At 44.0% G+C, this 17,606-nt stretch overlaps 1 protein-coding gene across 2 annotated transcripts in view; it reads left to right on the top strand.

Moving 5' to 3' along the window:
* TF (transferrin) overlaps positions 1-14,616 on the top strand; it is a 50,337-nt gene extending 35,721 nt beyond the window's left edge. Inside the window, exons 14-17 of one of the 2 annotated variants that reach the window (XM_084846953.1) lie at positions 890-954; positions 2,017-2,201; positions 2,607-2,748; positions 14,380-14,616. In XM_084846953.1, the coding sequence (XP_084703079.1) occupies positions 890-954; positions 2,017-2,201; positions 2,607-2,748; positions 14,380-14,420 (433 nt within the window). In that variant the 3' untranslated portion in view covers positions 14,421-14,616. Of the gene's footprint in view, positions 1-889; positions 955-2,016; positions 2,202-2,564; positions 2,749-14,379 lie in introns of both variants that reach the window. The other variant, XM_084846952.1, reaches the window with a different exon arrangement.
* Positions 14,617-17,606: the final 2,990 nt, after the last annotated feature.

Below are 17,606 nucleotides of genomic sequence, written 5' to 3'. Positions count from 1 at the left end.
TGCACAAGCCACCCTGAGAAAGCATGGCTTATTATTGGGTTGTTCAGGCTGGCTTTTTTGTGCAAGTGCACAGATTTGCCTGCCTGCTATTTACATTCTTGAGTAGTACAGTTGTTAGTATAGCAGCACAGCAAAATTATATCCCTTCTCTATTACATCTTGAAATGACACTTGTCAATTAGATAGCCACAACCTTGTTTCCCAACCTAGGGGATTTTAAAGAAAATTTCTCGGAGATTTGCCTAAATTCGCAGTAAGTACTGTGCTTATTTGAAGTAACTACTGGGTTTTAGCAAATTTGTGCAAATCTCCCCGAAAGTTAAAAAAGTTAAATCTGTGCAAATCTCCCTGAAAGTGAAAAAAAAATCCTACAAAACTTAGTGGAGTAGCATAGTAGGCAGCTGATGTTGTGCCACAAAGGCCCATGGGACATGTGTCAGGAGCAGGCAGGAGGACCAAGGGAGAAACAAGCCACGGCAAGCCACAGCACACCCGACCATCTGTTGGGAGTAACATGGGTTAGCGATTGAACAACCCACCCAGCGAGGCTTATTTTCAGTACAGTTTATTGTGACGTGCGAACTGGCCCATGATTGCTGAATCAAATTTTTGAATGTTGTTATTTTAACTATATCCTCTATGGCACTGTAACTTAATTTTATGATGTAGAATGTATTTTATTGTTATGTATTTTTGTGTCTTTTGCTGGTGGTCAGTTGATCGTAAATAAAGCTTTCAGAGTACTTCTGTCTTTTACCTCTCTTTGTACTTTTTGAATCAATTTCAACATAACTAAAGTATTTGAAGGAAAAATAAGGAATTTAAAGTCTCATAGAGAGCAGGAACTAACGAGTGCTGCATAGCCCATCCTTTTTATTTTATTTTCTAGGTGTTTGATTGAGGTAGGAGATGTAGCCTTTGTTAAACATACCACAGTCATGGACAACACAGAAGGTATGTCATGTTATCTATGTATTTAATTTATATAGTGCCACCAGTGTGCATGGTGCTTTACAGAGTACAAGAAAGAAAACAGGGCCTTGCCCTGAGGAGATTACAATCTAAAATGAGACACTGGGGAAACAACAGAAGATTGATCTGGAAATGTCAGCAGGGATGTACAGGGAAGCATGATGAGGTTGCTTCAGTTGTAGGCTTAGTTATTTAGGCTTAGTTACAGGCTGAGCTACACTAGAACATGGGAACATGCATTTGTAGGAATTTGTTTTGCTGACAGGGTTCTGTGTTATTGTTAGTCTCAACGTTGTTATTGCTAGTCTCAACATGCCCAGGCACCCAGGCATCATCAAAATAGAGCCTAGCATCACAGATCCCTTTAACTGTTGTCATTGTCTGGTGGAGGGCTGCTGGGAAATATCAGTCTGAAAACCACTGTCAGAAGTTTTGGTGTTCATAGTCAGTCTATCCATCCATCTGTCCAATTTATACCTTGTCTTTCCACCAAGAAAATGGCTCTCAAGTCTACTCTATTACAAAGGGCTATAATGTAAAAGAACGGTGATTTAAAAGCAAGCAGAATTAGAAAGCAGAAGTCAAAACACGAATGACAGATACAGAGCAATTGAATGGTCCTGCCATGCCAGTAGATTGTTTATACTTGGCTGTAATGTCAACTAGCTTCTCCAGGATGCGCTGTTCTGCTAGCTGCCAGGCTGAGAAGGAAATTATAGCACACCAAACTACACAGAATGTAGCAACGTCCCCAGCCACCCCTCCAGTGTCCATAGCAACGCTATGCCGATGATGCCCCCTGCATCAGCCAGAACACTGGGTAATTAGGGTTCCCCGTTGCATGAACACAGAAATAGGTGCAACATTCATGCCAATGTGTGGTGCATGGTCCATGGGGCTTGCGATGTCAGGGATGGGGCCAGCAGACATGGTCCTACTCCCTCCTCTGTGCGTTAGCGCTCATGCGGAGAATACACAAATAGGGATAGAGCCATTTCTTCTTCTTGTCAAAAGCCTTATAATCTTGTATGTTCTTTTTTGCAGGGCCCAACAAACCTGCTTGGGTAGGCAACTATGGGCCTGAAGATTTTGTGTTGCTGAGTACCAATGGTGAACGTTGTGCAGTTTCTGAATTCCTAAGATGCGGTCTGGCCACAGTTCCCACTCATGGAGTAGTAACACGTCCTGAAAGAGCAAGTGAAGTCCGGGATGTACTGCTTGCACAACAGGTGAGACTTGAACTAGGGACGCCCCAGATCATGCTAAATTAAATGAATGTTGATATGTTTAATAGAAAGGCAGGATAAATTATTTTTTTAAATAGATATTTTTAAAATTATTACATCAGCTCAAGAAGAAGTACCTAAAGTAACCTAACAGCAACAAAATTCCTGGCGAAAACGGCACACAAAAGCGAACAAGGGAAGAGTCGGGGTAGTTAAATCATTAAGAAATGGTCAGTGAAAAGAGTACAGTAGTGAAACTATTGACATAGAAGTTGAATGGGATGTGGCCACTACAATCTTTTTACAAAGAGGTAGGTAAATGTAACTGATAGCTAACTGAATTCTGTTTTTGCTCATTTATTGCAGAGGTTGTTCGGAACAACTGGATCACGAAAAGATGAATTCCAGTTGTTCCAATCGGAAGCCAAAGATAGTTTGTTCAAAGATGGTACCCTGTGCTTAGCTGTTCCAGTAGGAACAACCTACAAGAGCTATCTTGGCCAGAAATACCTGGATTCTGTTGATGGACTCAAGCAGTGCTCACCTTCAGGTACCAATCATGCACAGAGAGGACTGGCAACAGTCCACTTCATAGGCATAAATTGAGTCTAGACATGATTCTCTTACAGTGTAAAGCAAACGGTTATATACTTCTACATCCTTCTTTCTACATCTTAGTTTAAAGGACCAATACCTGTGACCTATTTGGGGTGATGGTGTTGAGGTTTCACAGCATTTGTAAGTTGCTTTTTAAATTGAATTTTGGCTTGTCAATTAATCTTGTGAATCTCAACCATGCGTGCTCCTTCACATTCTGGAACAATTTTGCACACGGGACGTGAGTGGTATAATCCTGGCACAGTTTTTGAACATTCCTAACACCATTGACCCCTTCATGGATCATTGCCTTGTTGTAGCGAAGGAGCTTGCGTAACTCAGTGAAGCCATAAGCTATGCCGTGCAGGGCCACCCAAGATGGACAGGTCATGGCAGAGAGTTCTGACAAAATGTGGTCCACTGGAGAAAGAAATGGCAACCCACTCCAGTATTCTTGCCAAGAAAACCCCATGGCATGTATCACAAGGCTAAAAGAGATGACACTGGAAGATGAGCCCCTCAGGTCGGAAGGTGTCCAATATACTACTGGGGAAGAGCAGAGGGTATTTCCAAATAGCGCCAGAAAGAGTGAAGCGGCTGGGCCAAAGCCGAAAGGACACTCAGCTGTGGATGTGTCTGGTGGTGAAAAGAAAATCCGATGCTGTAAAGAACAATATTGTTTAGGAACCTGGAATGTCAGATCAATGAATCAAGGTAAGCTGGAGGTGGTCAAACATGAGATGGCAAGATTGAACATCGACATCTTGGGAATCAGCGAACTAAAATGGACAAGCATGGGCGAATTTAATTCAGGTGACCATTTTATCTACGACTGTGAGCAAGAATCCCTTAGAAGAAATGGAGTAGCACTCATAGTCAATAAAAGAGTGGGAAAAGCAGTACTGGGGTACAGTCTCAGAAATGATAGTATGATCTCAGTACGAATCCAAGGCAAACCATTCAACATCACAGTAATTCAAGTCTATGCCCCAACCACTGAGGCCGAAGAAGCTGAGGTTGATTGGTTCTATGAAAACCTACAACACCTTCTAAAACTAACACCAAAAAAAGATGTCCTCTTCATCATAAGGGATTGGAATGCTAAAGTAGGAAGTCAAGAAATCACCAGGATAACAGGCAAGCATGGCCTTGGTGTACAAAACGAAGCAGGACAAAGGCTCATAGAGTTTTGCCAAGAGAACACGCTGATCATAGCAAACACTCTTTTCCAACAGCACAAGAGGCGACTCTACACATGGACATCACCAGATGGTCAATATCGAAATCAGATTGATTATGTACTTTGCAGCCAAAGATGGAGAAGCTCTATACAGTCAGTAAAAACAAGACCTGGAGCTGACTGTGGCTCAGATCATGAGCTTCTTGTTGCAAAATTTTGGCTTAAATTGAAGAACATAGGGAAAACCACTAAACCATTCAGGTATGACCTAAATCATATCCCTTATGAATATACAGTGGAGGTGAGGAATAGATTTCAGGGATTAGACCTGATAGACAGAGTGCCTGAGGAACTATGGACGGAGGTCTGTAACATTGTTCAGGAGGCAGCGACGAAATCCATCCCAAAGAAAAAGAAATGCAAGAAAGCCAAGTGGCTGTCTGATGAGGTTTACAAGTAGCTGAGGAAAGAAGGGAAGTGAAAAGCAAAGGAGAAAGGGGAAGATATATCCAACTGAATGCAGAGTTCCAGAGAAGAGCAAGGAGAGACAAGAAGGCCTTCTTAAATGAACAATGCAAAGAAATCGAGGAAAACAATAGAATGGGAAAGACTAGAGATCTTTTCAAGAAAATCGGAGATCTCAAGGGAACGTTTTGGGCAAAGACAGGCATGATAAAGGACAAAGAACCCTTGGTGTTGAGGACCCCTAGGATGATGGTCCTGGGGGATCTCAACTTCCATGCCAAGGCCGCTGTATCCGGGGTGGCTCAGGACTTCATGGCCACCATGACAACCATGGGGCTGTCCCAACATGTTATCGGCCCAACACCTATAAAAGGACACACGCTTGATCTGGTTTTCTCGACGGGGCAGGAAGATGGTGATCTGAAAGTGGAGGAATTAACATCTGTCCCTTTGTCACAGACAGATCACTTCCTGCTGAGGTTTAGACTCCTGGCAGCCTTCCCCCTCTGCAAGGGTGGGGGACCTATTAAAATGGCCCGCCCCCGGAGATTAATGGATTCTGATGGATTCCAGAGGGCTCTGGGGGATTTTCCTGCTGGTATGGCTGGTGCTCCTGTCGAAGCCCAGGTTGCTCTGTGGAATGCAGAGATGACTAGGGCAGTTGACACGATTGCGCCCAAGCGCCCTCTCCCTCTGAGCAGAGCCCGGCCAGCTCCTTGGTATACACCTGAGCTGAAGGCAATGAAGCAAGAGGGGAGACGGCTAGAACGCAGGTGGAGGAAAACTCGTGCTGAGTCTGACTGAACACAGGTAGGAGCCCACTATCAAGCCTACTCTGTGGCGGTGAGGGTGGCAAACAGACAGTTCTTTTCCACCAGCATTGCATCTTCTCAGTGTCGTCCAGCAGAGATTTTCCGAGTGGTTCGCGGCCTGTTACATTCTGGCCCAGGGAGAGAGATGGTGGAACCCTCAGTAGCATGCTGTGACGAGTTTGCACGGCACTTTGAAGATATAAGTCACTCAGATTCGTCATGAATTGGACAACACCATTAATGCAGTTCCATTGGTAGAGGCGTTCAGAGAACTGTCTGGTCCAGTTTTATTGGATGAGTTTCAGTTACTGAGGCCTGAGGATGCAGACAAGGTGCTTGGCCAAGTCCAATTGACCACTTGTGTGCTTGACCCTTGCCCTTCATGGCTTATTAAATCAAACAAGGAGGGGATGTCCGGCTGGGTCCAGGAGGTTGTAAATTCCTCCTTGAGAGAGGGAGTGGTGCCTGCCACTTTAAAAGAGGTGGTAATTAGACCACTCCTGAAAAAGCCTAACCTGGACTCAGAGGATGTTATTTGCGTTGCCCTTATTTTCGCCGTAGTCTACGTAAAGATTTACGTAGACTACAGCGACCAAATAAGGAACGCGAATGGCGGCTCCCTATGGGGGCCGCCATTAGCGTACGCGCTTTTTTTTTTTTTTTAGTCACCCGTGATAGGCTACGTGGCGATTGACGTAGCCTATCATGGCTGACTTTGCAGATCTAGCCGTGATAGGCTACGTTAATCGTCACATAGCCTATCACGGGGGCGTTTTTTTTTTTTTTAAAAAAGAACTTTGGAGTTCGTGGCCGGGAGAGGCGGGAAGCCTCCTCCCCGGTCTGAATTTCGGCCGGGCGAGGCGGGAAGCCTCCCCCCTGGCCTGAATTTCGGCCAGGCGAGGCGGGAAGCCTCCCCCCCCCGGCCTGAACTTTGCGGGGGGAGCAGCGAAGCGCCTCCCCCCCACCGCGAACAAGCTTTGACGACAGGTAAGTGACTTTCGTCCACCCCTGCCTGGATGCCCAAGTTTCAGTGGTGGCCAGGAGTGCACTTGCACAGTTAAAGCTAGTGCGCCAGCTGCACCCATTCTTTGAGATGTCTGACTTGGCCACAGTGACACATGCCTTAGTTAAATCCCGTTTGGATTACTGTAACACGCTCTATGTGGGGCTGCCTCAGAAGAGTGTTCGAAAACTTCAGCTGGTTCAAAGAACCGCAGCCAGACTGCTGTCTGGGGCTGGTTACAGGGAACATACAACTCCCCTGTTAAAACAGCTTCATTGGCTCCCAGTCTGTTTCCGGGCACAATTCAAAGTGCTGGTTATGTCCTATAAAGCCGTATACGGCTCGGATCCAGGTTATCTGAAAGACCGTATTCTCTCTTACGAGCCTACTTGTGCCCTGAGATCGTCAGGGGAGACCCTTCTCACCATCTCGCCACCATCACAGGCATGCCTGGTGGGAACGTGGGAGAGGGCCTTCTTGGTGGCTTCCCCAAGGCTCTAGAACTCCCTTCTCAGGGAGGCGAGAGTGGCACCCTCCTTGATACGTTTTTGCAGGCATGCAAAAACTTTTTTGTTCTAGCAGGCCTTTGGGGATAACTAGTCTGGACCTGGGGAAATGTGACATATGGATATCATTTTTGTTGTTTTGGTTGTCTTTTAATGTTTTAATATCTTTACAATTTTAATATTGATGATTTAATTATATTTTTAACTTTTATACAGTTGTATTTATATTTCTATTTATAGGTTTTAATTGTAGCAGTTTTAATGTTGTAAGGCCGCCTTGAGTCCCAGTATTGGGAAAAAGGCAGGATATAAATATATAATAATAATAATAATAATAATAATAATAATGATAATGATAATGATGATGATGATGTAACTACAACAAACTATACTGGATTGTCCTGATAGGATCGTCCATAGTATATGTTTCACTTAAAGAAGGAGGTGAAGGATTAGCAAACTTGTGACAAAAGAGGAATCATAGAATCATAGTATAGTAGCGTTGGAAGGGGCCTACAAGACCATCGAGTCCAACCGCCTGCTCAATGCAGGAATCTAAGTCAGAGCATCCCTGACAGATGGCTGTCCAGCCTTGTCTTGAATGCCTCCAGTGTGGGAGAGCCCACCACCTCCCCAGGTAATTGGTTCCATTGTCGTATTGCTCAGTCAGGAAGTTGTTCCTGATGTTCAGCCGGAATCTGGCTTCCTGTAACTTGAGCCCATTATTCCGTGTCCTGCACTCTGTGATGATGGAGAAGAGATCCTGGCCTTCCTCTCTGTGACAACCTTTCAAGTACTTGAAGAGCGCTATCATATCTCCCTCTTCTCAAGGCTAAACATGCCCAGTTCTTTCAGTCTCTCCTCATAGGGCTTTGTTTCCAGTCCCCTGATCATCTTTGTTGCCCTCCTTTGAACCCCTTCCAGTTTTCTCTGCATCCTTCTTAAAGTACGGTGCCCAGAACTAGACACAGTACTCCAGATGAGGCCTAACCAGTGCTGGGGAACCAGTAGAGGGGAACTAGTAGTTTCCGGGATTTGGAAGCTATGCTTCTATTTGTTGTTCAGTCGTTCAGTCATGTCTGACTCTTCGTGACCCCATGGACCATAGCACGCCAGACCTTCCTGTCCTGCGCTCTCTCCCGGAGCGTGCTCAAGTCCATATTCATTGCATCAGTGATGCTATCTAGCCATCTCATCCTCTGCCGTCCCCTTCTCCTTTTGCCTTCAGTCTTTCCCAGCATCAGGGTCTTTTCCAGAGAGTTTTCTCTTCGCATTAGGTGGGCAAAATATTTGAGCTTCAGTTTCAGTATCTGTCCTTCCAATGAGCCTAAAAGAGCATTTGCCTTTTTTGCAGCCACATCACATTGTTGGCTCATATTCAGCTTGTGATCGACAACAATTCCAAGATCCTTCTTGCTTGTAGTATTGTTGAGCCATGTATCCCCCACCTTGTAACTGTGCATTTGGTTTCTTTTTCCTAGGTGCAGAACTTGGCATTTATCCCTGTTAAATGTCATTCTGTTGTTTTCTCTGCCCAGCGCTCCAGTCTATCCAGATCACTTTGAATTTTGTTTCTGTTTTCCAGGGTATTAGCTATCCCGCCCAATTTTGTGTCATCTGCAAATTTGATCAGCATTCCTTGCACCTCCTCCTCCAAGTCATTAATCAAAATGTTGAAGAGCACTGGGCCCAGAACTGGGCACTGCGGTACCCTGCTCATTACCTCTCCCCAGTTTGAGAAGATCCCATTGATAAGCACTCTTTGAGTCTGATTCTGTAGCCAACTGTGAATCCACCTGATAGTTGTTTCATCTAGCCCAATTTGAGCTAGTTAGCTGAGCTCATCAGGATATCATGGGGCACTTTGTTGAAAGCTTTGCTGAAGTCGAGATATATTATGTCCACAGCATTCCCACAGTCCACAAGGGAGGTTACCTGATCAAAAAATGAGATCAGATTTGTGTGGCAGGATTTGTTCTTGACAAATCCATGTTGGCTTCAAGTAATCACTGCATTGTTTTCAAGGTGCTTGCAGATGGATTGCTTTATCATCTGCTCCACAATTTTCCCAGGGATTGATGTCAGACTGACTGCTCTGTAGTTCCCAGGTTCCTCCTTTTTACCCTTTTCGAAGATAGGGACAACTTTAGCCCTCCTCCAGTCCTCTGGCACTTCCCCCGTCCTCCATGATTTCTCAAAGAGAATAGCCAGTAGCTCTGAGAGTTCTTCTGCCAGTTCCTTTATTACTCTAGGGTGCAGTTCATCTGGCCCTGGAGATTTGAACTCATTCAAAGTAATTAGGTGTTCCTTGACCATATGCCTATTGATCTCAAGCTGCACTCCAGGCCCTTCAGCCTGTACTTCGCCTTTGCCAGGGGCTCATAGACCCTCTTTTGGGAGAAGACTGAGCCAAAGTAGGAATTGAGCACTTCTGCCTTTTCATTGTCATCTGTTATCATTTTGCCATCCTTATTTATTAGCTGAACCACCATTTCTTTCCTCTGTCTTTTACTATGCACATATCTGAAGAAAGCCTTTTTGTGGCTTTTAGCATCCCTCGCTAACCTCAGCTCGTTCTCAGCTTTAGCCTTCCTGATGCCATCCCTGCAATTCTGTGCTACCTGCCTGTACTCTTCCTTTGTAGCTTGGCCTTCCTTCCACTTCCTATATGTGTCCTTTTTTGTTTTCAGGTCATCTCTAAGCTTTTTGTGAAGCCACATTGGCTTCTTCTGTTGTCTTCCGCCATTTTTTCTTGTTGGAATTGTTCGTAATTGTGCCTTTAGGATTTCCTTTTTTAAAAAACTCCCACCCATCTTGAACTCCTTGTTAGAGTCACTTGCCATGGGACCTTACTGATCATTGTTCTGAGTTTATTAAAATCAGCTTTCCTAAAATCCAGGGTACACGTTTGGCTACACTCGGCTTTTGCTTCCTTTAGAACCAAGAACTCAAGTATAACATGGTCACTTTACCCCAGAGTTCCTGTAACTGCGAATTTATCATCTCTGTTGGTTAGGATCAACTCAAGTCAAGGATAGCCGATCCTCTAGTTCCTTCCTCCACTTTCTGTAGGAGGAAGTTAGCAGTAACACAAGTCAGGAATTTCTTGGAGGGGCCATGTTTTGCAGAATTTGTCTCTCAGCAAATATTGGGGAAATTGAAGTCCCCCATTACTACTACATCATGCTTCCTTGAAACATTGGCTATTTGCTTTTCAAAGTTTCATCCTCGTCTTCTCCTTGATTGGGTGGCTGGTAGTAGACTCTGACCACCATGTTCCTTTTATTCTTTGCTTCATTTATTTTAACCCAGATGCTCTCGATGGGGCTACCAAGCTCATCCTCCTGTATTTCTGTGGAGAGATATGTATTTTTCACATATTGTACAATCTCACCTCCCTTTCTGTTCCTCCTGTTCTTTTTTAACAAGTTATATCTTTCAATTGCTGTATTCCAGTCAAGAGAGTCATTCCACCAGTTACACCTATCAAGAGATAATTTCCCTCCTGTATTAAGTGTTCAAGTTCGTTCTGTTTGTTTCCCATAGCCTGGTCATTAGTATATAGACATTGAAGACCATGTGCTTCATGGTCTGGCTTTCTTCCTACATGTTTGTGAAGACTATTATTGGGTGCTATTAGAGCTGTTCTCTCTGTTGCGGTGCATGAGCCTTTGTCCATTGTTACCCCCAACTTTACATCTCCCTTCCCTGTAGGATTCAATTTAAAGCCCTCCTGATAAAGTTCTTCATGCTGTGACCAAACACATTCTTCCCAGCCTTTGTGAGGTGCAACTCGTCCCTTGCCAACAGTCCATCTTCCAGGAAGTATAGCCTGTGGTCCCAGAATCCAAATCCTTCTCGTTGGCACCACCTTCATGGTCAGTCATTCACCCAGAGTATTTTTCTTTCCCTTTCTATCCCTCTTCTAACTACTGGAAGGATGGATGAGAAAACTATCTGGGCCCCAAAGTTCTTGGGGTTCCTTCCCAAAGCTTCAAAATCTGACATGATTTCTTTGTAGCTCCGCTTGGCAGTATCATTTGTTCCCACATGGATGAGAAGAAAGGGATACCTGTCAGTGGACTTTGAGTGCAGGCAACCCTTCAGTCACGTCTCTAATCCTTCCCCCCAGGAGACAGCATACCTGGTGAGTCCATGGGTCTTTGCGATAGTCTCATCCTCAAGTACCTGAAAATGGTTCCATAGCTCCACTGCCTCCACTGGTGCAGAGTGGCTTCTAGTTCTTCTGCTCCTAACTGTCACCCTTTTCCAAGGAGTGTCGTCTACTGCATTTTTCCTCACCTCAGCATTTCCCACTTCTGCCTCAGCTTGCTGTTGCTCTGCTGCTGTATTTCCCCCATTCTGTCCAAGAACTCTTCGTGTTCTCTTATTCCCCGGAGGGTCGACAGTCGCCGCTCCAGTCCACTTACTTTTTATTCCAGCAGCGTGATCAACTTGCACTTGTTGCACATGTAGGCCATGTTGTTCTCAGGCAAGAAAACAGACATTGCACACACCTTGCAGGTCACCACCACTGGAGAGTCTTGTCCTTCCACAGCCTCTTTTCCTTTTTGTGTATCGCTTTCTGATTGTTCTAGAGTAGCCTGCGCCTGGTCCTCTACTCACTGGAGGTTAAAAAGAGGAGTCCCACTGGTATGGAAGTGTGTGTTACAAGACAAATACATTTTTTTTAAAGGAAAAATATGTTTTTTAAAAAATGGGGTAGGAAAAGGAATTGGGTGTTGCTCCAAATGGGGAAAGTATGACAAGGGGTGGTCTTTCAAAGTGCAACATACTTTAGGATAGTTCCATAGAATAGCCTTCCCCAACCTAGTGTACTCTGATGTGCTGGATTACAACCCTCCATCATCCCCTGCTACTGTGAAATATGGATTTCAATTTACTCAGGACCACTCAGTTGATCAGGCTGAGACGTTTGGGATCTTATGAGGTGGAGAAGAACACGCACACAACCAATGTAGATGAAAGAAAAGGAGATTTATTGAATAAAAGAAATAAGCAAAAGTAGAACCTCCCCAGAGAGTTGTATGCTCTCTGAGGCTTATGAGGTTGCACACCTCTTAGGTAAGAGCTTAGTTACCCAAATGTGGTGCATTAAATGACTAAATATACAGTTAGTCCCTGTTTATTGCTCAGCTCCAGATCGGTCTATACCGCAAATGGCCCACTGAGGCAACGGTGATACAGTGTCAGCCAAGCCCAAGCCTGCTGTCTTATATCCCAAACCCAAATGGTTAAGTATGTCAGAACAAAGATAACTGTGACTTATTTAAGCCCTGGACGGTAAAATCCTTTCTCTGAATTTTACCCAACACATACTCACCACCCGTTACCAAGTACTTGGCCAGAGCACTTGATACGTGTCCTGTGTATTGAGGGTACTGTTGGTATGTGCACACATACAAATGATCCAGATGCAACCACACTGAACAATGGCAGATTCAGGGGTTTTATACCCTTTTCCCTCGTTGGGGCTCATGAGATCAAAGAGGGGTTCAGTATGCTCTTTGTTGATAATACATCATGTTCCCAGTTCCAGGACTGACGTTACTGACAGATTGACATCTCTTTCCAACTCTCCAACATTTCTCAAGGTTGTTTCTGTGGTCAGAACGTGCCATCCTCCTCTTTTATTGGCCCATTTCCATCTTCTATAACTGATACTTTGGCAATCTTCAGCACATACCAGAGCACCCCTGTTTGGCCTTCCTGCAATAAAGCTATTCATTCTCCATTCACACTTCCCCTTCCTGACCTGGGCTAGAATACTTCATATGCACATGACATGGAATGGTTAAAAGTTAACCTTTTCACATTTCATAATGTTCTCAATGGACACTTAAATGTTTTGGGTTACAAAATACATTTCAGGATGTTTACAATTCAGGCTTGTATTCAGGGTCAAACTTTGCATTCTATTTTTTCCCCCACACCACGTTTGTTACATTGCAAAGAAAACAAGAGTAGATTGTGGTGCCTGAAGTGTACAAGGTTATCTACTAGGAGCAGAAAGAGAAGTTATAGAAAGTAGCAATCTTTATTAACAAAAATCAAGTAAAGGTGGATTTAAGAAATGAGAGAAATTAATAAAAGTGATAAGATATTAGAAGTAAGATATAAACTTAACTGTTTAAGGGAAATATATGTGGATGTGAGGAGATATAAGGAAGACAACATGAAAAAATAGGAAAAATAAAATCACACCATGTCACTACCATGGCCATGTCGGCTGGCATGATGGGAGTCATAGTTCAGCACATCTGAGGGGCATGAGTTTGGGGAAGGCTGCCATAGAAAAATACCACAAGAGATCTAAACATGTTGTGTTCCTCACTGCACCAATATAACATCCCTTTTCAAATGCAGAGATGACTAGTGCCTTCTTTTTCTCTATGTTCACTGTCTCCTGTTGTATTCTCTAAACCCCATGTAAAGCCCATGTCACCATGGGCACTAGTAGTCTGAGGGCGAAACGTACTGCAAATTGCAATTCTGGGTAGTGCAGGGCAATAAGGTAATCCCACCCGTTGGGAAGTCTGAAAGGAGTTGGATTTTTAAGTCACTGTACCAGCAGATGATGCAGGTGATGCACTCCTTGGAAGAAGCAGCAGCTTGGCTTAGCTTAGTTGGTTCTGCTCCATGCACATTCCAAGTCTAGGCTGGAGCAGAGCCAAAAGGAGGTGGTGCCCTCATGGGGGCTCCTGCTTCTCAGCCTGTGCACTTGTCTTCAGCAAATATTATTATTTTAACATTGTTTTAGGGTGGCCATTGCAAATAGCGACACTTGGGAACAGGAACTGGGGAAGCAGCAACAATGGGGTGTTGATGGGGGACCAAAGATCCCAACCCTAAAGGGAAAGGGACAGAGGAGGTGGGGGGCAGAAAAAAACAGTTGGGTGTGGGTGCCAGGGCGCCCTCTGAGAGATAGAGGAGGAAAGAGGAATCCTTTTCTTGAGGGGTGGGGATAGTTTAAAGGTAGGAGGATGAGGAGATCAGGGGCACTGTGGGGTGGGGTGGTTTGCTATACATTCCAATTTGCATTATTGCCATTTATTTCTTTTTCTGAGGAGGGGGGTGATGGTGTTCTATTCATTAGTGAACCATATTCCCCCCCTCACATTCACTTAGGGGGGTGGGGAGGGGAGGGGCAGAGGGGGCCCTGAAAGGTTTCCATGGCAACTGTGGGGTCTCTTCTCTCACATCCGGGAAGCTGCACTTGCCCTTATCAGAGTAAGACAACAGCTCCACCATGTAATTCACCGACATTCTCTTGCCGCCGCCACCTCCTCCTTCCCATTTTATTTATTTTTATATCAATAAAGTTTCCCCTCATTAACTTCCGGTCACAGGAAGCCTTTTCTGTTCATGCGCAGCATCTAGAATGTTTGAGGGGAGGATTCTCTCTATTCTCCTATTCAACTCTAGAATTGATTCTAGCTGAGGCTTGAGTTGCCAGTAGTGCAAAGGCTCCTATGCAAATTTCCAGGGGGTAAAATGGATTCTAGGCATTTTCTCATCTTACAGAACATTGGTAGAGTTTATTTGTTTTGGTCCACTGATCCTCAATGTTTTCTTTCTTTCTGTTTTTCCATGACAGCACTCCTTAAGGCCTGTACCTTCACCCATCTAGATGACTAATCAGATGGGACTGCAACTCCTTGCAAAGAAACAGAAAAATTGGATGCTTCATTCTTTCTTGTCCGAACTTGGGGATCTGTCTGACTTACTCTTTTTTCCATAACACCACAACAAAGTGTTCAAGCTTTTCTGCATATGGCTTTGTAACTCCTTGGTGTCACTAGTGCAAAAACATAAATAAAGCTAACACAACTTACTCCTTCCTGTTTTCTGTGATGACTGATTATTTTAGTATTTGCCTTCATGTATTAGCATTTTACAACGTAGTACCTTCACATTCTACCAAAACTGAAAATAGCTGCTGGGATCCAAAGACAAATGTAGGTGCATCCAAGGGCTTTGGCATGCCTAGTACAACTTTTTAACTTTTCTCTTTCTCAACAGCAGACCTCTATGGCATATCATAAACTGCTTTTGAATTCCTCTTGGTGTCAGTACAATGAAGCCATGTGTCGCTGAGGGAGGGTCTTGTTGTTTAAGAAATATATGTCTAAAGCTTCCTTGGGTTGTTTAGCACTAGTTGCACGGTTGTATGTATTCAAGCTCATGTAGTCAATGTCAGTCTACTTAGAGCAGACCCATTGAAATGAATGGGGCTTAAGTTAGATTAACTTCTGGAAGCAAAAGGTGGGGCTAACGTGCCCAGGGGCAGAGATCACAGGGGTAAAGGGGTGGGGCCCATGCATTCAGGGTGGAACTTGCAAAATACTCAGCATTCCCCAGCCTCATGCTCTCCAGATGTGTTGGACTACAACTCCCAGGAGGGCACCAGGTTGGGGCAGGCTGCATCATGTCATCTAAGGTGTACAGCTATTCCATGAGTTTACAATACCCATACAGGCTACCAGCTCACCTTTACAAATCGAGACTCCAACTGTGCTACAAGAGTAAAGCAAGAACTACAAGTGCATAACTCAAGCAGGTAACCCCAGCCAACACAGCAAGCTAAGCCATATAGAGTTGGAACATCTGAAGATGGAGGGGAGGTTTGTAGGAACATAGGAAGCTGTTTTATCCAAGTCAGGCTATTTGTTCATCTATCTTGCTATTGTCTACTCTGATTGACAATAGCTCTCCAGAGTCTTAGGCCTGTTCAGGCCCCTGGTGCCTCCTGCATCTGCTGCCAGGAGCTGTGAGAGGCAGCAGCAGCATCAAGCCCTGCCTTGCGAGAGACTCTAATGTCTGGATTGCCAATTTTATTGTATTTTAAATGTATTGTAAGCTGCCTCAAGACCTTTGATTAGAAGACAAGAGTATAAACATTCCAAATGAATATTTGCTTATGTAATCCATTTCTAGACCCTCTTTCTTCCAAGGAACCCAAGGTGGTTTACAAATTTTAAACACTGAAACAAGCAACCAAATGTTACCAATCACCCCCACCCCGCAAACAAACACCAGAATAGAGTTCTCTCAGGCAGACTGAAGGTTTCTTCAGGAGCTGATGGTATGAACACCCGGGGCTGGGTTTCTCCTCTTCTGCCTTCCCTCATGGTACACAGGTCTAACAGTCCTTTATATTGAATTATATTATATTGAATTATCACTTCCGAGCACCAACAAAATTGCCCATTAGTCTGGGTAACTTGAAACTACCCACAGGCATTAATTCAGATTTTGTCCAATTAATGGACAGCCGGGGTCTACAGGGGAGCATAACATTTTTTCAAAGGATATTATCACTGAACCCAGATATACTCAAAGTGGGCGAGTTATTAAGAGGCCTACACATCTGAAAGACTATGTATAAAGTTCTGGTTTATTTTTTATCTTATTTTATTTACTATTTACTATTTTTATTTTATTTTATTTCTCAGAAGAGAAGGGACTACTGGGTTCAGCCTGAAAGGGTTGTGCTTCCTGGGAGCAACCAGGAAGTAGTTAAGGGCAACACCCACTGCTTCTGGCCTGCAGAAGGAGAGCCACAGCTTGAGAGAGAGCTGTTGTTTAAATAAAACTTAAACTTTTTTAAAAAATAAAGCAGAGTGTCTGATTCTATAAGGTGCAATCCATGAACTTTGAAACACATGCTGGGAACCTTTTTTGACCCAAGGCCTGGGAAGCTGCCTGGGAAGCTGCATGCCAGCAGTGGACATGGCCAGAGCCCAACATGGCCATGGTCATGGCCACCCCACTCTCTCTCACATCATTCACACAGAAACACAGAGCTTTTCTATACAAGGCATTTATTGTGCACTTGTAATTCCTTACTCATGGTTGTTTACAGGTTCTCTAGATGACATAAAGATGTCATAGATCCTCCAGTTCCACTGTTTTTTAAGAGCACTTTCCGGGGGGGGGGGGCGTGTTAGAGTGGGGAAAATAGGGTATTATTTCTGAAAGTGAAAGAAAGGGTATTTTCCTACTTCTGTACTTGTGCTATTCCACTATGGCACATCGCCACCTAGAGGATCTCAGTTCTGTGATGAAACTAAAAGTACATACAGCAATTGGCAGCCTTATGTAAAAAAGCTCACAGACAGCATTCATTTACACACAAACCTTCCCAGCCCTCCTCTTCAGCTGATCCATGCAGATCAGCTGAGGAGGAGAGAATTTTCATATGTATTTCCGATCAGCTGATTGGAGATAAGAGCCTGCTTGGGGAGAGGCACACACACAGAATACATACATGGGTATAGAGGGAAAAATGGGAATGATGGGGCCCAAAGGCCATGAAATGCAAGAGGTACTGTGTGTGACATTTTTAGGCAAAGCTTAAATGTATACATTATACAACATAAGCATAATGACCATTCACAACAACAGCAATTGGCAATAACACAGTATTCTTAGCTTTGCTAAGCTAATTTATCATCTGTAGCAGAAGAGAAAATTCCTTAAAGCAATTGCCACTTACTGCCAAATTACACAAAAAGCAAAGGATGCTGCATTGGTCCATAATAAAAGATCCAAAATCCATATTTTGGCAATACTTTTATTACAAGTTAGGACCACCCAAAATGTCACAAAATAGTGAGCTAACATTTGGGTTTCAGCAGAACTCTTCATCAGGCTGGATATTAATGGAGCTCTCTTGAGTTTTGAGTATGATGCAACTCTGTGCTTCTTAGCTGCCAGATGGTCAACTATATGGCCAGAATGCTTTCTTTTTGTAGCATGCTGTGCTGAGTCCATCACATGCTCCCTCTTCTTACTTTCCTGAATCCTATCCTAAAACAACTC

Source organism: Heloderma suspectum, chromosome 3, assembly GCF_057233095.1.
Source record: "Heloderma suspectum isolate Gila_16-S chromosome 3, 16-S_ref, whole genome shotgun sequence".
In the NCBI taxonomy this organism is placed as follows: Eukaryota; Metazoa; Chordata; class Lepidosauria; order Squamata; family Helodermatidae; genus Heloderma; species Heloderma suspectum.
The sequence above is the reverse complement of the archived record's forward strand: the minus strand, read 5'-3'. Positions and strand labels throughout refer to the sequence as shown.